Source organism: Branchiostoma belcheri, unplaced genomic scaffold (genome assembly GCF_001625305.1).
Source record: "Branchiostoma belcheri isolate BF01 breed outbred unplaced genomic scaffold, Haploidv18h27 scaffold5, whole genome shotgun sequence".
In the NCBI taxonomy this organism is placed as follows: Eukaryota; Metazoa; Chordata; class Leptocardii; order Amphioxiformes; family Branchiostomatidae; genus Branchiostoma; species Branchiostoma belcheri.
In genome coordinates this window covers 2639383-2659704 of record NW_017804131.1, presented here as the reverse complement: position 1 = coordinate 2659704, position 20322 = coordinate 2639383, and the positions used below count along the sequence as shown (strand labels likewise).

General features: G+C 43.6%; 3 protein-coding genes across 4 annotated transcripts; all 3 read right to left on the bottom strand.

Annotated features, from left to right (window-relative positions):
* Nucleotides 1-204: 204 nt before the first annotated feature.
* Nucleotides 205-11662, bottom strand: LOC109479815 (deleted in malignant brain tumors 1 protein-like). Its single transcript, XM_019781832.1, has 14 exons — nt 11448-11662; nt 10580-10719; nt 10156-10390; nt 9569-9772; nt 9187-9321; nt 8526-8720; nt 8159-8293; nt 7756-7977; nt 7329-7463; nt 3280-3468; nt 2765-2899; nt 2072-2260; nt 1786-1926; nt 205-1139 (listed from the first exon to the last, which is right to left on the bottom strand). Exons 1-14 carry the CDS (start codon nt 11590-11592, stop codon nt 637-639), a joined length of 2703 nt encoding a protein of 900 aa, XP_019637391.1. The 5' UTR covers nt 11593-11662; the 3' UTR covers nt 205-636.
* Nucleotides 1588-20236, bottom strand: LOC109479788 (antigen WC1.1-like). Of its 2 annotated transcripts, XR_002140799.1 has the most exons (7): nt 20012-20236; nt 19029-19160; nt 18449-18604; nt 17844-18038; nt 17388-17519; nt 16000-17255; nt 1588-1619 (listed from the first exon to the last, which is right to left on the bottom strand). XR_002140799.1 is itself a non-coding variant. In XM_019781795.1 (6 exons), the coding sequence occupies exons 1-6, from the start codon at nt 20070-20072 to the stop codon at nt 16909-16911; spliced, it is 1023 nt and encodes a 340-aa protein (XP_019637354.1). In that variant the 5' UTR covers nt 20073-20236; the 3' UTR covers nt 15859-16908. The 2 variants fall into 2 exon arrangements, 1 of the variants encoding a protein (XP_019637354.1); XM_019781795.1 differs by lacking the exon at nt 1588-1619 and having other exon boundaries at nt 15859-17255.
* LOC109479787 (scavenger receptor cysteine-rich type 1 protein M130-like) lies at nt 12721-15708 on the bottom strand. The gene is made up of 6 exons (XM_019781792.1): nt 15466-15708; nt 15121-15252; nt 14638-14793; nt 14011-14208; nt 13644-13775; nt 12721-13314 (listed from the first exon to the last, which is right to left on the bottom strand). Exons 1-6 carry the CDS (start codon nt 15539-15541, stop codon nt 12926-12928), a joined length of 1083 nt encoding a protein of 360 aa, XP_019637351.1. The 5' UTR covers nt 15542-15708; the 3' UTR covers nt 12721-12925.
* Nucleotides 20237-20322: the final 86 nt, after the last annotated feature.

Genomic DNA, 20322 nt, shown 5'->3' with positions numbered 1-20322 from the left:
TAACTCCATGGTATAACACAAGCTATGATCGTACATTTATTGGAGTACCAGGCCTGGGACTGCTTTTTTGTGTTTCAAAAATAGGGCCGAAATTCCCATCGATCATATGCAATAAAGTTCATTGTCATTACATATATATAATTGTGTTGATGAAACACATTCAAGACCAAGATTGCAAAAATAGCACTTTATTTCAAATTAATCACAATTACTCACTTCTTCAAATTAATCTGGTGTTCAACAGGAAAGAAGGCTTTGCCAAGCACGCAAAAAGCATTAAGTTGCTCACAAATACACAATCATATAAAAATTGGCCTAATAACCATATGCAACAGAACAGTTCAGAACAGAAAAGTAAATCCCTTTTACTTCTTCTTTGACGATAAGTCTACTGGGGATAATTGTAAAGAACTCTCAGTTCAGTATGTACCTATGACGATGATGTTACGTACATCAGCGCTCGTATAGTTTTCTACAATAGTTGAATCAGCATTTGAACCAAATATCATTTCACATTTATACAGTATTTACAAACGTCGTATAAGGTACACTTGAAAACAACCGTTCAACAAATTAAGCGAGCATTGACCAATGATGAATCAGGTTCATTAACTGTATGTACAGGAACAAAGAGATTTAATAGGCGGGTGGCAGTTGAGGTGCGTTGGCTAGAGGGGGTAGGTAATGTGGCGGAGGGGGGACGGATGAAAAATCCGGGGGTGGGTACAGGACGGCGGGAGACGGGTGTAGTTGGGCTCCTTGTGGAGGTTGAGGGGCATACGCCGGGTCCTGGTTGGGGGAGGGGGCAGGGTAAGGTGTGGTGCCGCCCGGGGACTGTGCAGGCATGGCCAGGGCAGCGCTGTAGGCCGGAGGGGGAGGGAACTGTTGTGGGGGTGGGGGAGGCTGGTTCACTGAAGGTATCGGGGGCAGGGGAGCCTGCGTCATCGTGGTGGGCTGGGGCGGGGCCGTATTAGGCCTCTGCACCACGGTGTTGTTCGTCAACACCCTATTCGGAGCGACCCGGCTGGACGGAGAAGAGTTTGAGCTGCTCTTGTTGCAGTTGTGGACGATGAGTGTTAAGAGGACGATGCCTGTCAGCACGCCAATGACGATCCCAGCAATCTCTCCGCCGCTGAGCCCTGAGAACAACATCATCAGTACTGTTACCATCATCAGACAACGGAACTTTTCTCCAACTCAAGAAATTGGACTTAGGCCATGTTGATTTGATTATATGGATGACATCCGCGCGCGCATGAATTTTCGGCCGTTTCCAAAAAAAAAAAAGTTTTTCAACCATACTGTAAATCGTGCAAAACAGTTGCTAAATGAGCAACAAATATACCATAAGTTGCAAGGAAAACATTTAGAAACGATAACAATGCCGTAGATTGCCAAAATCAATGGAAAAAAGACAAAAATGTAAAGAAATTAATTCGAAGAGTAGATTATTCACCATAACATATTCTGTGCCATTTGTTCAACCTTCATGACCACGTAACGTTAGATTTCATATTGAAAGCAACTTTTTTTTTTTGCAAAACTTTTTTTTATTCGCACGCGCGCATCAGTTTTGGGGTTCCCAGAGGATGTCATCCATATAATCAAATCAACATGGCCTTACAGGAATTTTCCAGCTGAATCGCTCACTAGTAGTCCTCTTCAGCTATCTGATCCAGCGTCCAGGCAAAATTTTTCTAACAATACAAAGCGACATTCGATGACGACAATGAATGTTGTAATGGTAGTGTATAGTAACTTTTTAGAACGGAAATATCATCTTACCCGCGGCCGCGATGGCACAGACGATACCGACGTCCTCGCGGTGACGACAGTTGTGAACTCCCCATCCTGCGTACGGGCAGTCGAACAGGCTGCTCTCGTCCCCAGAACACTGAACGTCGTCCATGTAGATGTCCCCCGAGCCTATAGCATAGTATCATGTCAGATCACGTTTTAATGAACGTTAATCTCTATTTTGTACCAGAATATATTCTCCATGCATGCCATATCACTTTGCATTCCTGAAAGAGTAATCAATCTTGAGAGGAGGAGTCAAAAGCAGCCGTACCTTGTCCGAAGTGTGCGGAATCACGGACTTCTGATGCTTCAGAGTATCCCAGCATCCTGCAGGCTACATGGGCGTCATTGATCTCAAACTGGTCGTCACAAACCGTACCCCAGGTGTAACTGCCCTCAAGTCGAACCTCCAGGCGGCCTTCGTTTGGACCTGAACCGCCGACTAGACGAAGTCTGTCCGCTGCAGTGAGAAAGCAAAATTGAACTTCGAGGATATGGAGATTTCACTTTCGGTCTTGACATTGACATGAAAACATGGTGTTTTTTTTAGAAATGAATGTAAACACAGGGATTTTGTTATTCTATGAGAAGCAGCACATACCGCAGTTCTCGTCGCCTCCATCAGGACAGTTCAGGATGGTATCGCACTGCAGCGCGGAGGAGATGCAGTAACCGTTGCTGCAGTGAAAATAGTCCGCGCTGCAGGGTGAGGTGGGTAACGCTGTGAAGTGATAAAAGGACGTTTGTGAGTAAAACTGTAGCAATCGATATCCCCTAGACATCCTCAGTCATTAACATTACCTAGTAGATTGCGATTTGCTGCTGTTTGCATTTACTGCTGATATGGTAAACGTTTGCAATCTAAGTATTTCATGAACAACGACCCAAACAAACAAACAAACTGAATAACTAGATTGAACTTTTAATCTTAATATCAAAGACCTGAGTCAAAATTTACACTTACTTGAAGTGTAACAAACGACACCGATGTCTTCACTATGGCGACAGTTATGCACTCCCCACCCTGAGTACCGGCAATCAAACAAGCTGTTCTCGGTCCCAGAGCATCTAAGGTCATCCATGTAGATGTTGCCTGAACCTGTATATATAAAAAAACAAATACTTTTGTAACAATATATGTAAGCCATACTACGAATGCATTATATCAATTGTGCATCGAGGGAAAACGCTCTACGAAATGTGGACTTCATCAAACATCATGTTTAAAAAAAAGGTCATCTGGATAGCAAATGTTAACAGTAAAACACGCCACGCCACCCCCTCTAGTGGTTTTCGTCCATTATATGGATTAAGACAGAATTGCGTGATGAGTTTTAATTACATTCAACAAGCTTTAAGTCACGATGATTTAACGCCAATCTTTAGTGTGGCGTACATATCACCAATACACAATAATAGATGCGAGTTTCAAACAACCATGTATAGCTCAACAAGCACCAGGAAGACGTCATTTAATACCTTGACCGAATTCCGTGGTAGTGCGAACGGCGCCGGAGTATCCAAGTGTCCTGCAGACCACGTAAGCCTCGTCTGTGTCAAAATTGTCGTCACAGACCGTGCCCCAGTCGCTGCTCCCGGACAACCTGACCTCCACAAGGCCTTCGTGAGGACCTGTTCCGCCCACGAGACGGATTCTATCGGCGTCGCCTGTACAAAAGGAAAGTATTCTACATGTCTCACAACTTCTTGTCAGACAAAAATAATGATAACTTTGACACCAAGAACTAAAATAGTGGGTGGTGATTGATGTTTCTATCAGACTTGGCTAGAGACAATGTCGTCTTTAATTTTTTTTCCTTTTTTGTGCTGCGTCAAAACGGTTGAGCGAATTATAAACGGATGAAGAGAAAACGTGAGAGTTATTGAAAATATTAGAATGTACAAATGTACCTGTTCTTAAGTACTGTGTGTACAACAACCTAAACGTTCCACCCACAGACCCATCGGATGTCAGCCGCAAGGTTATGTAGTTGGTGGTGGAGATGAACTCGCTGGGAATGTTGTTGTTGCAGATGTCTTCATTTGCAGTGACGAATGACGTGGTGTAATACTCTCCATCGTAGATGTACAGGTGGTCAATACAACTCTCGATGTCGACTTGTAGAAACTGCATTGTAAGATTTTTAAATCAACAACAACAATCATGAGTGTTTTAAAATCAACGCTTCATGTTTCATGAAACTATATAGCTACTTTTTGGCAGTAGAAAGTTACTAGAAACGATGGGCTATCAATTTATTTTCATGGACTTTTACACTCTTCATACTTTTCCAATCAAAACAAACCTATTGATCTACAGAGTACTGTGCTAGAGTGCTAGGTATACCATGACATTACCTGCAGAGAGATGACGGTATTGGGGTTGTCAGTAAAGAAGACCACCGTGCAGTCTTCGTTGTTCCCATAGTCCCCAGAATAGCTCCATGAGATGAAGCCGGAGTCCGACAGGGATATAGACGACCCACAATTGCCTGACATGTAATCTGTGAACCAAAACGGCACACGTGGCTTATTCGGTAAATAATTTATGATTGACCCTCACCCTACAAATGGCCATCATTGAAGACGACCCTCAACGTACTCTGGGCTTCTACCTCATACAAGCAAATTTACATTGGGTTAACGGGGGGGGGGTCCATCAATATCAAGGCAGAGAGAATGTACACTGTTTTTGTCGTTTCTGGTCTTCTTAACTGCTCAGTTTCGTCTATACAGCGAACAGATTAACCGACTAAACATTGACTCAGTGTCGATCTATACACAAAGTGCCTATCAGCTGAGCATAGATAAAGAACGTTGTAATATTCACATTGTGTTGAAAATCATGTCTAGATGCAACCAATATCCAGTGTCAGCCGGGAACAAAGATGGCGACTACTCACCTGTCTGATAGTTGTATCCGATCACACCTGTCGCACACAGGAGTGGCAGCATCAGTAGTAGAGTCCACATGACGACAAACGTTCGTTAAAACGCTGTTGTTCACATCATGGGGGTGACAAAATAAAACAACTTTAAAACTCTGACCCACTTATTGTACGATCAACGGAGAGTAACGGATGAGTAGTAGTAGGAATGTCCTATTCAACAGCGGTGTGGGTGTGGTGGGCACTAATAGATTTTAGTAGAGAGGGCTTAGTGTTAGATCTTTGTTCCGTGGAGTGTAAAAAAAATAAACTTAAAAAACCTTTTGATGCCCTCTTAAGGTCCAAAATTTTAAGAAGAAAATATGTTATGTTGAATTTCTGCAACCCCCCTTGGGAGAAATGGTTGCCCCCACCACTTAACACCATGCCAACCGTAAGGGACATGTCACAACTGAGTACCTGTTGACAGACTGTACCCCATGCGGATTATTGTAAGGCGTGTCGTCTTATTTACCGTGTCAACAGTCTTTCCGACGGATGGATACCAAGCAAAACACAGCCATTATGTCGAGAGTATGTCACATGCTTTTGTGGTTGCAAAGCTTTTTTTAGCAAGCGAGTTGGTGTGCTTTACCTACTAGTATTTGCGCCTTTGTGCCTTACTGTAATCGAGTGAGTGAATAAGTAATATATCGTTTGTTGAGGTAATAGATATACCTGATTATTCCTTTTAAATAAACAAATGTTCACACGCGTGACGTCATGGAAAGAAATTATGCACACGTGACCCATAGTTCTATAGACACGAATGCCGTGATTTTTAACCCATCTCCAAGCAGACGTGTGAGGGAAAATCGGAACGGTTTGTGACGGACCTTTAAGGATTGGTTAAAATATGGAACAGTCAGAAAAGTTATCATCCTACCTTCAACCACTGCTTGGAGATAAGTGACATGCCTTTATTATGCGAGAAAGTTTTGTCTCCCTTTAAAATTGAGCTTCTGGGTGCAAGTTGACTGAGTGGTTAATATAAAACAGTTGTTCCTGTTTGTAGATTTTAGTAAATATAAGTAAGCATCTATCTCTCAAAGACTTTTATTCCAGCGATCTCAGGCACACAGTGTTTTGACACTATCAAACCGAATATATATACACACACATTTAGCTTTGTGTACAAAACTAGAGTTTTTACGTGTGGCGTTACTATACAGTTTGCAGCATAGCCTGAATGCCACCATCCTTAATAGTTTACCCAGGCTATGTTAGGCACACTCCTTTGGAGAATCATTTGGTATGTACAAGGCATTACAGTGAATGGCGCTGAGTGCTTAGTTTCACATGGTTATTATCTAAGCAGACTATCTTCAAGTTATGAACACACTCTCCGTTACTCATAATTTCGTGACTAATAAACTGTACGTTCCAATGCAATGACGTTTTCGATACATACGGTCATGGAAATAATGTAATCTTCTATTGCTGACAGAGACCTACAGTACCTTGCTAGTTTTACTAGTCACAGCTGTAACTTGAAGGCATTGTATATGATTTTGTACCAATTACTGATCCTCGGATATATCCTGCTTATGCCTAGGTCACATTTCCAAACCGGGGCCCGGCCGGGCTGTTTATATGAACGAAAAACCAACAATTTATATCAAGAATATACAGAAATAGTGCCCGTGATTATCATCTAAAACTTTTCTGTGTTTCCTTGTCTTTTATATCGTACTTTTCATTCAATAAGACTGCCCGGCCGGGCCCCGGGTTGGAAATGTGACCTCAGCATTAGTACGATTCATGATACATGTATTAGACATTCAACTACTGAAGAATAAAATGCAAGAGGAGGAAGACTAGAGCGCCGGTTGTTGTACTGGAGGCACAGCACCAGAGTACGGTACAGACTGTTGTGGTGGTATGTATGTAGGGGGATAGGCAGGATCACTGGGAGGGTACAGCTGTGCAGAAAGCGGCGGCAACTGTGGCCTGTTTCCTCCCGGAGGCTGTGTCGGCATACCCAGGGCATCCGTGTACGCAGGGGGAGGGGGGTACTGCGGGGGTTGGGGGTAAGGCTGGTACACGGTGGAAATCTGCTGAGGGTTGTAGTGAGGATTGTAAGCCGGGTTCTGGTTGACCACAGTGGGCTGGTGCACGATGGTGTTGGCCGTCATGGTGATGTTCTGATGACCATGCGTTGCGGGTATGACCCGGTTGGTGGCGCTGCTGCTGCTCGAGCTGCTGCTTTTGCAGGCACAGGCGATTAGAGTAGCCAGGAGAGTGATGCTCCCGAGCACACCGATGACTATGCCAGCGATGGCGCCGCCACTCAGTGATGTATCTAGAAAAATACACCACATTACATGTGATATTAGCTATTTCGTACACACCATGGCCACGATTGTTAGTAAGTGTTAGTACATGTAACACCGATATCTAGTCTGGTTAACGTAACCAAGGAGGTTATCCTTCTACCTCTATGAGTTAACGTTACACTCTGACTCAAAAATATGAGAGGGCGATAGATAAATGTTGTTTAGATGCGTAAAATGTTGGTTTATCCCAGACAATACAATTTCAACGAAAGTATATCACATACATTATGTATCCGAGCTTTGAACAAAAAGTCATGTTTGTTACCTGACGTGCTGCATTCAATCCCGACGTCTTCACTGTGGCCGCAGTTCTCAATCCCCCATCCTGGGTACGAGCAGTCGAACAAGCTGCTCTCGCTCCCAGAGCAGTCAACGTTATCCATGTAGATGTCGCCAGATCCTGGAGCAAAAAAAATGATGTTTTGGTCAGAAAGACGAGTAACCAATGACAGGCTCATTGTGATTAGTAATCAGGCAGAAAAAATGTAGTTGTCTCCTTTCCAGAACTTAAAACGGACACAATATTGGAAATTGTAGTTTCCAAAGTTTAGAAACTTTGCATTGATGACGTACAAATGTATGCAACATTGAATGCTTTTTTCTTGCATTTTTATTACTACATACTTGGCTTATAAAGAACCCACTTTTCAAAGGAAAACATTTCCTTGTAGTAGCACCAAACACCCCCATACCTCGCCCATAATAGGCACTGCCGCGGACTCGGTTGGCCCCGGAGTATCCCAGCATCCTACAGACGACGTTAGCGTCCGCCATGCCGAAGTCGTCGTCACAGACGGTCCCCCAGGCGTACCCGTACTCCGGCCGGACCTCCAGGCGGCCCTCACTCGCAGCTGTCCCGCCCACCAGCCGGACCCTGTCGGAGTCACCCGTCCCTCCTGGGCTTGTTGTTATACCTGCACCGGGTTAGCATAGGGTTTCAATTCAATGTTCTATTACTCCTTTTCTAGTAGTTTGATGGACGATTAAACGAAATATCTACATGCTAAAGAATTGTTATCATTATCAAAATGAACCATTAGTTATCAAAATGAACCGACTAGTGACATCAGACTTTACAACTGAAGTCCAGTTTACCTGAACTATCGCACACCACACCAGCATCCTCACTGTGGCCGCAGTTCTCAACTCCCCACCCTGAGTACGAGCAGGAAAACAAACTACTCTCGCTCCCAGTGCACGCAAGGTCATCCATGTAGATCGGACCGGAGCCTGTACGTACATAAAACAATGTAACAAGTATTACATCATTGCCGTCGTATAGCAATATGATATTGCAATTCTGTGATAATATTGCCACATTTGAGACGAACTCAAACTATCCAATAAAAAAGACGGTTGAAACCAGAGCCAGCTAACAATAGTGTGCGCTGATAGCTTCAGGTTCAATGTACGTTATCAAATCACACTGAAAGCTATTCGATAAAAAATAACAAAAAGTCACCTTGGCCGAAACTTGCGGAGCCGCGGTACTCCAGGGCACCAGAATACCCCAGAGACCTACAGACGACGGTGGCGTCCAGGATGTCGAAATTATCGTCACAGACAGTTCCCCAGGTGTAGCTGTCGACTGGCCGGACCTCCACGCGGCCTTCATAGATGGTGGAGCCGCCAACCAGTCGGATCCGACTGGAAACCGCTGTAGGAAGCGATATGATAATCTATTTGGGACTTCTAGGGCCTTTTGCCAAAGTTGGTGTCTTGAACGTAACACACACGCCACACGATATCGACTAAAATGTAAGGTATATATATAATATATACCGGTGCGTTCATGGTACAATATACATGTGTATGGCTGCTACTGACTCGTAGTCAATATATCTTTAATAATGTATACCTAGTTTACATTAAACAAGTGCTAAAGTTAGTTCGTCACACGAAATCCTTAGATGACTACCTGAGCGTGACAGGATGTCACGTACGTTTCACGTCATTTGCACATGAGCATTGTGAGAATGAGAATGAGAATTTTATAATTCTTTTGAATTGCACGAGATCATGTGGATCTAATATGCCGCCAAATAAATTTCAAAATTGGCTTTGTGACCGGTAAAACCATATCTATTAGATTCCAGACAAAATGAATACTATATATTACATACCTGATGAGGAACAGACGACACCTACGTCTTCACCATGGCCACAATTATGCACTCCCCACCCTGAGTACGAGCAGTCGAACAAACTACTCTCGCTCCCAGAGCATCCAAGGTCATCCATGTAGATTTGCCCGGAACCTGCACCGAGGATCCATGTATAATTTTAAAGTAAATACAACTAAATCCTACCACTTAGCATCAAATGGCTCAAAGCCAAATCATGAACTCAGCTGAAACTACCCATATGTACCCACAAATAAGTAAACTGCACATGTTTATGTGTGATATTTACTCTCCTAAGTTGGGATGAACCACTTCCCAAATCAACAACGCTGTGCAACTTTACAACTATCTTTCTCAAAAACACAAGACAAAGATATTTTACCTTGACCAAAAGCTGCCGAACCACGATACTCTAGGGCGGTTTGGTACCCGAGCGTCCGACAGGCGACTTCGGCGTCTGCTGCGCCGAAGGAGTCGTCACAGACCGTCCCCCAGTCGTAACTGTCGGCTGGCCGGACCTCCAAACGACCTTCATAGCTGGTGGAGCCGCCAACAAGTCGAATTCTGCTGGACTCCGCTGTGGTAGCTTCAGTGAAAACAGCTCTCGTCAAAAAGTACTCTACCTACTGCAAACTCACCGCGTTTCAACTAAACTTCAAGCAGATTATGTGGGGAGTCTACACATGTATATTGGCCTCCTCTAACCATCGTGGGGCGGCTAATGGTTACAGGAGGCCAATATGGGCTCACTTTTTCCTACGGAATCTGCTTGGATATTACGTTTCAGCTTCATCACTATCAGATATAAATCTCATCAAGTACTAATCATTATTGCTCTAAAATTTGATATCTAGAAGTTGTATTCGTGACTTTTGGTTATCAAATTTCCATGGTATGATTCTTGTTCATGCCATGCATTGCCAATTTAAGTGCCTTCTTACAAGACGTAGAAGAAAGGAGGCAACTTACGCGGAATGGAGCCGATCGCGAGGACCGAGTACAGAACTTGGAAGGACCCAGTGATCGAGCCGTCCGTTTTTAACCTCAGGGTGAGATAGTTTCCTGTCGATAAGAGCACGCTTGGTATGTTGCTGTTGCAGACGTAGGAAGCTGAGTCGAATCCAGGCCAGCTGTAGTACTCTCCGTCGTACACGTACAAGTAGTCGATGCAACTCGAACTACCTTCAATGTTGACGTTCGGAAACTGCGTGCAAAAAATAATTAGATTAGATCATGTTGCAATTTTATAGCAGGAGGGATTTAAATTCCTGTCTGACCATATATACGAATGTGTTTGAGTCAGAATTAACAGAGCAGACCAGGTAAACATTATGCATTTGCCTTGCAAATGTTACCTTTCTAGTAAGTATATTTTTTTCGCTAAAGGCCCTACCTGTAGAGAGATGACTGAGTCAGTGGGCGCCAACATGACGACGTAACAGTCGACATTGTTGCCGTAGCTTCCTGTACTCCACGAGATGTAGCCAGTGTTTGACACGTCAATGGACGATCCACAGTTATAACGCATGTAAGCTGTAAAGATACATTAACCAAGTTAGCTAATCAACAAAGTGTATAGATACTGGTATTCGAACGGAGTTTAGCTTAAAAGTACTAGTAAGTATATGGCAGTGTCTTGTGTCGTCTAGCCTTACAAGTTGACGGTCAATATAACCATATAAGGCTAAGAAAGGTTTTCCTAGTCTATTTGAGGATTAAGTATTTCAGGAGGTCAGACACACGAAGGAGACGTGAGATACACTAATTGCTGGATTATTATCCTTCAAATATTAGAGAATTCCAACAACAGTGAGTTGAATATGCAACTACGTCATAGGGAGAGAGTCGACGTACCTACAAAGCAAACATGAACTGAATTAGAAGCTACAATTAACATTTTGTGGATAGTACTAGTGTCTCTTACTTCACACTTTGTTTGCAGCTTGTGTGAAAATGTCAACAAATGGACTAATGACAACGTACAAAGTACTAGCCGCCGGCACCATAAATATTACTCTTTACTCTGCAATGATACGGGGCAAAGTCTAATATAAAAAGACATACTTTCTGCATCCATATTATGTAAACTTCCCATGTTACACAATTCATTTAAATCTTCTACTTTATCTTCTGGGCAAGCCATGGTACTACTGATAGCCGTATAAACGGTGAGTGGCCATGCCTAGCCTCGCGTGAGGAAAGAGGAAGTGCGACACGAGATCGATGGCATGGTTGTACAGACAAATATGGCGGCCACGTACCTGTTGGGTAACCTTGTCCCAGCACACCTGCCCAGCTCAGGACTGCCAGGCACTGACACACCGTCCAGAAGTGCGCCATGGCGCGGGGTAGCGCGCCCCTTATCTCACATCGGGCTTTTAAACCATTCCATGTATCAAATGTCATAACAGGTACAAGATGTTAGGCGGAACAATCCTCGGGTCAGACAAGTCGACAGTCGAACAAACTGATAGTTCCCAAGGGACAAAGCGTTAATTAACAAGGCACTGGGTCTCGTCCTTTTCTACTTTAACTTTAAACAGTTTTGAAAAGATTATTTACATACAAGAACTCGTGGTGCCATATTAAATTATGTATATTTCTTATGTATATGTTTAGTGTCTGAGTTGTATACATTGATTCAAACGATGTCACATCCACTCAGCGAGTGAAACGATTGATCCCGTGTGGTTAGCACCAGGACAACCATGAAGGAAACAAACGGCCCATCCCTAATATCTAAACACAATAATCCACCCACTGTAATCTTATATTATGTCGTTTCGATCGAAATAATATAAGACATGACAAAAAATTGATATATCCTGTATTGTTTGTCACAGTTTGAAGTATGTCATGTATGCTTCAAGTATTATAGCGAAAACATATTTTGTCTATATTCGTAGATCAAAAGGCTTTCTCGTACTGAAATCGACCAGGTAATATCATCAAGTCTATTGACAAGAACAGTCTTCAAGTTTGAACATGCACAAATTGGAGACAAAGGCACTGGTCCCACACCTCTAAATATCCCCTATCGTCTTGCAAAAACGCCTTTCCAGCATTAACTGAGTTAACCACAGCTTCAGCAAACAATGGAACGCTTTTATATGCTTGCATTGATCAAGGGATTGGATCGTAAATTCACTTTGTCTGTTTTACCTGGTTGCTATGGATACAGCTGACGAGGTTCGGGTCAACATTCTGCAGGGCGTGACAAGCGATATGTCGTCATGCCTATAATAAGGTATTGTTTGTGTGAACCAGCTCCTGTCACGGCTCATCAAATATTCATGCCCGCGAGAAAGCGGATTATTTACTTTCTGGAGAGGCATGACCTTCATCCAGCTGTAAATAGATCTCGAGACTACCTTGGCTTATATTTTTGGCGACGCCTCACGGGCGGAGCCACTGGTGTTGCGCTAAGATTGAGATGTGAAATTGAGACTAGATATTCGGCCGATATAGTCGCCAGGCAATTGATTTTAATGAATGTATCAGAGGGGAATAAGAGTCTGTTTTGTGGGAACGCATATATGAATGGCAAACTTGATGTTGTGTTGGTATTGTTTATTGTTAGAAGCAACAACAATTCCATTTGTGTTCTGTGGATAATATTGAGGAAATGTATGTTCTCAATAAAGCAATGTTATTAGGAACACAGTATAGCTGCTCAGTGCACGTCTCACTGGGTGTACTACTGGGTGGCGGGTGTACCACACTGGGTAGATGCCTGGGTTTACTGGCCATACTGGGTCGGTTGCTGGGTGTACTGTCCATACTGGGGCGGCGGCTGGGTCGGTGGCTGGCTGTACAGGCCATACTGGGTCGGTGGCTGGCTGTACAGGCCATATTGGGGCGGTGGCTGGGTCGGTGGCTGGGTATACTGGCCATACTGGGTTGGTTCCGGGCCGTATTGGCCCTGTGCAGGCGGTTGCTGGGTGTACTGGCCATGTGCATACTGCATCATCTCCATCTGCCGCCGGGCTTGGTCAGCTTGGTGTTGCCTAGCCCGGCGAGCTCTGTAATTCTGATACCAACAGACACAAGCGCCGCCTGCACTAAAAGCGACTCCAAAACCGCTGAAGATACCGATCACGAGGCCAATGCCTCCTTCATCGTCCTCTTCTGTAAGGGTCCAGAAAGCAAGTGTCACTAATTCACGTTGGCTGCTGAGCGTGTAGTCACACTTCGTGTTCAAATTCAGCAGAAACGTTCAATTCACTGTAACAAACCCAAAGCTGTGAAACGTGGGTGGTCGAACTAATATGGCTTTGAGTCCCAGGCTGCAAACTTGAAAACGTGTATTAAGTTATATGGAAGATTCGGTTCATGCTGTAGTTCTGAAACGCGAATTGTTTTTTTTTTAATTCCAATATACCTACTGTATACGGTTAAAGGGTTAAGATATACGATTTCCGATTAATGCTGCTGGTATTCAAGATAGTCTATCTTACCTTCTACACACTGGACGCCGACGTCACTGCTGTGAGTGCAGTTGTGATTTCCAGCGCTCTCGTATGGACACGAGAATAGGCTGTGCTCGTGCCCAGAGCACTCTAAGTTGGCCATTTCGATCTCCCCTGTACCTATTATATATTGAGAGATAGTAGGATATCCGTATAAGTAACAAAACAATCCATTTTTACAGTAAGATTAAGGCGGCAAGGCTGTGGTCATGAAGCTGCTCTAATGATTATGAGAGCAGCTTTGAAAACACGTAACACTGCACTTACCAGACTTGACGTTTTTCCCATGAGCTTGATAGTCAAATGATCTTCGAACAAAGAATGGCATTTCTTATCCAAAGAAAGACTTGGTCACCTTGTCCAAAGTACGTGGTATCTCCGGTGAAGTTGATCGGTGGTCCGAGCTCGAGCATTCGGCAGGCGACCCAAAGGTCGTTCATGTCGAAGCCCTGGCTGCAGACGGTTCCCCAGTTCACGGTGTTGATCACTCGCACTTCCAAACGGCCTTCAGAGGACTCCAACCCTCCAACCAGCCGAACCTCGTTCGAAAGCGCTGTGTAGATTGTACGTAACAAACGTGAGAAACCCAGCAACCACAATTGTTTATATAGACCAATGGTAGATATCAATAGTTTGGTCGTTAGAATGAATCCTATGGTGAATTTCGGGCAAGACTTACTTAAAGTACTAAACATGCACACTGAAAATATTTTGTGTAATATGCGAAGGCTTTCGGTAATTTCGTTGGGACTATTCAAGCCTAAGAGGTATTACTTAGTTCACAACCACAAACCAATGTGTTCTGTCATGCAGCGGCATGTGAACAATGCCATGATGGAGAGATTTGCCAACTGGCACAGTAGTAACACTCGACTCTGTGTGATTAGAGAATAATAATGAAGACTGTATGAATAGAAAATACTTGTTGTAGGTACGTCTTTTCTTACAAGACGACATTTGGAAGACGCGTTGCCACACGTACCCAGAGCTGCGTAAATAGAAATCCTCCAGGTGCTGCCACAGTTCTCAGAGGGCTTCCCCGGGCAGGCCATGTTACACTCGCCGTCAGACACGGCAGGCGCCAGGCTGGCGAAGTTCCCGGCAGTTCCGCAGAAGCACTGCCACGAGAACTCTGTTCCTGGTTGGTTAGACATGTTAGAAGGAGTTTTAACGGATAGGTCATGGACGGGGCACGGCAAGAGAAAGTATGAAACCACATTTTGCATACTTCAAAGCCAACGTTCGCTCCCATATCCTAGCAACGTCACTCCCAACTTAGTTCATTGCCTAGCCTGGGTACCATCCTACCTGTATGCCGGGGCTCCCACACTCGCTTCCCTAAGAAGTACTTCTTAGGGAAGCGAGTGTGGGAGCCCCGGCATACAAGTAGGATGGTACCCAGGCTATTCATTGCCCAGAAGAGATTGCCAATTTAAAAGCAATTAGACAAAACAAGGTAATTCACCTGCGTATTCGTATCCACTGTTCCTGCAATGGTCGACACACTTGGAGGTCGTTTGGAAAAGGTCCCAATTTTCCACGTAGGGCAGCACACGGGCGTCACTGTCGGCGTAACAGCCCATGTACGAGTACCCTCCTGCAGATACAGCACAAGAACAGCATTCGAATATATGAAGTCCAAGTAACAAGTTAAAGTAGAAGGCGTTATATATGTATGTGCTTTTTGCCTGATACTCTTTAGATACATGTGAATAGATAATAAAAAGCACAACACAAAAATGACAGAAAGTTACAGCTACAATAGAGAGTACATTTGCAACTGCAACACAATTGAATCCCATTTACTCACCAAGCGCACCTTTTCCACTCAGGAACGTAAACAATATGAGAATGGTAATTTTTATGGTCGCCATGGCATGTGCCATATGACAGCTCACTCACATGATACTGTTAACTTAATACATGCTGTTTGGAACACGAACAATTCAACTACATATTCCTGTTACATCTGCTCAAATATGAAAACTACTCGTGCTTCAAAAGTCAGGGGTAACGTTGGACTATACGAAATAACCAGGATATTGTTGTTGAAGCAACGTTGATGGAATGTCTGTTTATTTTACTGGTGCGTAGCAACAATAGGTTCTAGAACACACCGATCTCGTTCTCAGCTCACTTCCAAAACTTGTACCCAGGGCACTTTGCTACATCTCGTCCGACACAAAGGAAGTCCACGCGACGGTTGACAAGTTTCTTTTATTATTCAGCAATGCAAATGGATGGCATACGAATACTTCAAAATTAATGTTCCACATGCTATTTTTGTCAGTGATTTTAGCGGTTACGCACACACAAAACCGTGGTTGACAAAGTCATGATACACCTTACATGTACATTGGCGTATATTGGTGTGCATATGGCATCATGAAAATACAAACTCAACCTGAATTTTATGTACATCCTGATGTGTCTAATAAAATGTACATCACCGAGTGCTTTGATAATAAAACCTACAACACGTATAAATGTTATAATATATTATCTGAGTAGATAATTTTTTTAAAACTGTACAAGGTATACGTAAAACGTTATTGATATCTTTGAATATAAACAACTCTGCGACTTTTACATACACAACAAATCCTTAACGTTTCATCAGTATTTCACTGTATGACCAGCACAACCGTCATATGTTTATACTCGTACATGTTCTAAACAACACCTTGCAAAATCCCAAGCAAAAAACATTATTTTCGAGTATATTGATATTTTTAAACACATTATCATCCGTAGTCCCTGTCGGGCGGGGTTAGCTGCTGCACAACTGCACTCCACGCTAAACACATAACTGCATAGAATAAATCCAATATGGCTATAAATTCTCAACTCAACTTGCTGTGTACAAGAAGGTCTAGGACAGGTCTAACATTAAAAAGTGTCCCCTAGAATCCAATATGGCTATAAATGCTCAACTTGCCGACGTTGCGTATAAGAAGATCTGGAATAAGAAGATCACAAAAGTGTCCAATCATCGATATACAGCATCATTAAATCACCAGTCATGGCCGATTGAAGTAGGGGCATCGACAGACTAATCCATCGAAAAAAGTTCAGTTGGCAATCTGAGCAGCACAGAGCATCAAGACCATCTTTTTACCTATTTCATAGTATAAGCTAAAGTGTCAGTCTGGCTTTCTGATTGATATGAACAGATTGAGATCCACTAAAAAGACAAAAAAATGGTCATCACGGATTTCATGTGGACTTCGGTAGAGTCTATTGAAAAAAAGGGCTAAACAGCGGGTGGCTTCGCCGCCTGGTCGTAAGCCTGAGGGACGGGCGTGAACTGTGCAGGAGGTTGGTTGGGCTGCGCGTACAGCACAGGCTGTACAGGCTGCACAGGTTGCATAGACTGCATGGGGTACGCCACACCCTGCTGTATGTACGTGGCGTTGCCAGCGGCGGGGTACATCACGTTGCTGGTGACCACCGTGGGAGCGCCACCTGCCGGTGGAGCCGGGCCTAGCACCCTGCCGGGAGTCTTGTTCTTCTGACAGCAGATGATGGTGACGGTCAGCACGATGACGAGGAAGATCAACACGCCGAAGACGATCCCAACGATGGCTCCAGCACTCAGGACTGTCAAAGACACAAAGATAAAACCTGTGTTAGCATCTGATATATTTTGAGAGAGAGCGAGAGAAAAGACAAAGAAATGATTATGACACAATACAGTTCCGTACGTTCTGTTTCAAGTCAACACATCTTTACCTCCTCCGCAGACGATGCCGACGTCTTCACCATGACTACAGCTGTGACTCCCGGGGCCATTGTAGCTACAGTCGAACAGGCTGCTCTCGTGCCCTCCACAGTCCAGGTTCGCCATCTTGATCGCTCCTGTACCTGTAACATTCATCAAAATTCAACATTAGGAAATGGTGCGACAATGAGCATATCTATCTTTTATGACAGTCATCTAGAAATATAGAGATGGGTTTGTCTAGGTCCCCTTTACTTTATGGCGACTGTTGATCGCCAAAATGACATTTTTATGGTCTATGATTTGAAAAATTGAATATAAAAATCACTGATGCAAAATTTAAAGACAGCAAAAAACACCATACGCACAAAATACACGTCTTAGTCTGAACTACTTCAAATGAGATTTTTGGTCGCCAATTCGCCGTCTGTTGTAGCCGTGGAAAGGGACTCCGAGGACGCCTTTACCTTGTCCGAAGTAGCTGGTGTCGCGCACGAACTCAGGGTCGCCCAGCCCCAGCATGTTGCAGGCGACTCTGGCGTCGTCCATGTCGAAGCCGGTGCTACAGACGGTCCCCCAGTCTTTGGTGTTGTACGCACGGACTTCCACACGTCCTTCTTCCTCTTTGCCTCCACCAACCAACCGGATTTCGTTTTTCAGAGCTGCATGCGTTGTAAGGGGAAGAAGATTTACACGTATGTTCATGAGCAATGTTGTGCATAGGTAATGTCAAATAATATCTGAATTGTATGGTTGCAAGTCTTCCTCTGACCAACAGATTGTATGTTAATGACTTAAAAGTCTATGAAGTGGCTACATCATCTCTAAAAATGTCACTTGGATAATCGATCATGTCTGCAATTTGAAAGGGAGCTGTTACAGGGATCTCCCCATCAGCAAATGGCTAAGAAGCCCAAAAATGTCGGGAACAATTGTAATTCTAGAATTGTGACAGTACTAGTAATAATGAGTTCCCTTTGTGTTGGATCAAAGTAGAACTTTACCATTGTGGATTTTACCAACACAGATGAGCTTTCATTGGAAGTGATAATGTCATTAACTTTAAACGCACCCACTACCGCGTACACGGACATCCTCCAGGGTCCTCCACACTTCTCCCCGCTGTTGCCGGTACAGTCTGTGCTACACTCCCAGTCAGGCACGGCGGCCGGCAGCGTGTTGAACTGAGCGTCAGTCCCACAGAAACACTGGAACGTGAACTCCGTTGCTGGTTGAAAAAACAAAATTCTTTGCTATTCAAGCGTGACAGATTCGCTGAAATCAATCTCAAATCACATCGAAGTAGTTTGCTGTGCAATCAACTACAGAAGATAGGTTTCAAGAAATCACACATCTACCTTATATACATTTTCCATGTTTGTATTGGAATTAATGAAAGTTTTATTCATCAAAACACCATAGCAGCCATATAGGCCAGGCTGAATTGCGTGTGTCTATAAACATGGTACTTTGAAAAATGCGCTACTTATCTATTACATACGTAGACACATGCAAAACAATAAAAAAGAATGATTCTTAAAAACAGGCCACCCTGGTATATACAAACTTCAGCCTTCTTCAATGCTTAACAGTTTTAGCAAGTTTTTCTTTCTACATTTTGTCAATGTGTGAGTTTCATCACGAATGGCTACCTGCATAAGGGTATCCCTTGTCCCTACAGTGGCTCACACACCGGGCGTTGGTGAGCTGTCCGTCCCATTTCTCCTCGTGGGGGAAGTTTCGCACCGCTTGGTCCACATAACAGCCTTCATATCCAGCTGGCACTGTCAGAGATCAACCAATACATAATATCGTTGAGAGAACCCTAGGCTTTAAGAAGGGGTATCTTAGGACCCCAGAACAAAACAAGTGTCAAGAGCACAAATATACAAAAAATGAGTTCCTCAAATCACCGAAGAGCCTATTTTTTCAGTTAAATATAGTAAATCCATGAAAAAATCAGCTAAATCAAAAGGAATGATCAGTGTTCTGCAATGACCGCCAGGAATGGGGCTAATCAAAAGAGGTCATTTTGTATGCGAAAATCTACAACGCACTAGTACTGTTATCAACGCTAGGATACCAAACAATTTGCATTTAGTGAAGTTGACAGACGCCCTAATAGGAATAGACTACATATAGGGAGAACACTTCATGGCATCTTCAGCGCTGGGGTCAGTTAAGGTCACAGGCGGTAGTGAGCTTTATTTCATACGACGTGTCAAACAATAGCGCGTATTATGCTGTAATGTAAAAGACGTGGAAATTCGTACACTGAAATTACATGCTTATATACAAGTCCGTCAGACCTGCAAAAGGTCGAAAAATACACTAGAGGTTCCCGGGTAGGAAGTTATGCGATGTACAGAACAAAACCTTCATTGTGTTTATGCACAAATAAACCGTACGGTAAACAGAACAGAAAGAATGAACATATCAGATTCTTTCCGATGCCACAGTACCAGTGATACAACATCTGTTGCTTATGTACCCGTCATGGGCTCAAAACTCGCCCCAAATGTTTTATAAAACAAAAAGAAGAACTGGTACTATCCGTGTTCGACTATACAGACGACCTTGGTACTTGTAAAGTATGTTGGTAAAATTTGTCTAAACAAAGATGGCGGCTGCTCACCTTGCGCACCTGTCCCACGGAGAACTGTCAGCAAAAGAACCACCTGCCACCCACCCACCATGGTCCTGACGTGTGTCACGCAGATACTAGATTATAGAATTCTTACCAAATGTCACAATAAAATGTAGAAGGACAAGCTTAAACTGGCAGTTTACGAAGAGGATCGGTGGCAAATTCGGGACCTGGCTACTTTAATGGCTGCTCTTCTCAAATGTCCTGTGTTCATTGGGGTCTGATCGTTTGTGACATCACGTGATATCTGAGTTTGTTCACAAATATAGCAACAGAGACGTTTTCGGTACTGGAAGACT

Bases quoted from the DNA above. Each gene is read 5' to 3' on its own strand.
- LOC109479815 (XM_019781832.1), bottom strand. From the start codon at position 11,592: ATGACATTTGATACATGGAATGGTTTAAAAGCCCGATGTGAGATAAGG. The intron at 10,720-11,447 runs GTACGTGGCCGC...GTATCTTTACAG, and splicing joins GGGACAAGGTTACCCAACAG to CTTACATGCGTTATAACTGT. The intron at 7,978-8,158 runs GTAAACTGGACT...AACCCGGTGCAG, and splicing joins TGTGGTGTGCGATAGTTCAG to GTATAACAACAAGCCCAGGA.
- LOC109479787 (XM_019781792.1), bottom strand. From the start codon at position 15,541: ATGGCACATGCCATGGCGACCATAAAAATTACCATTCTCATATTGTTT. The intron at 15,253-15,465 runs GTGAGTAAATGG...CTGTATCTGCAG, and splicing joins GAGTGGAAAAGGTGCGCTTG to GAGGGTACTCGTACATGGGC. The intron at 13,776-14,010 runs GTGACCAAGTCT...AATATATAATAG, and splicing joins TACCACGTACTTTGGACAAG to GTACAGGGGAGATCGAAATG.
- LOC109479788 (XM_019781795.1), bottom strand. From the start codon at position 20,072: ATGGTGGGTGGGTGGCAGGTGGTTCTTTTGCTGACAGTTCTCCGTGGG. The intron at 18,039-18,448 runs GTGCGTTTAAAG...CAACGCATGCAG, and splicing joins GTCCGTGTACGCGGTAGTGG to CTCTGAAAAACGAAATCCGG. The intron at 17,520-17,843 runs GTAAAGGCGTCC...TGAATGTTACAG, and splicing joins CACCAGCTACTTCGGACAAG to GTACAGGAGCGATCAAGATG.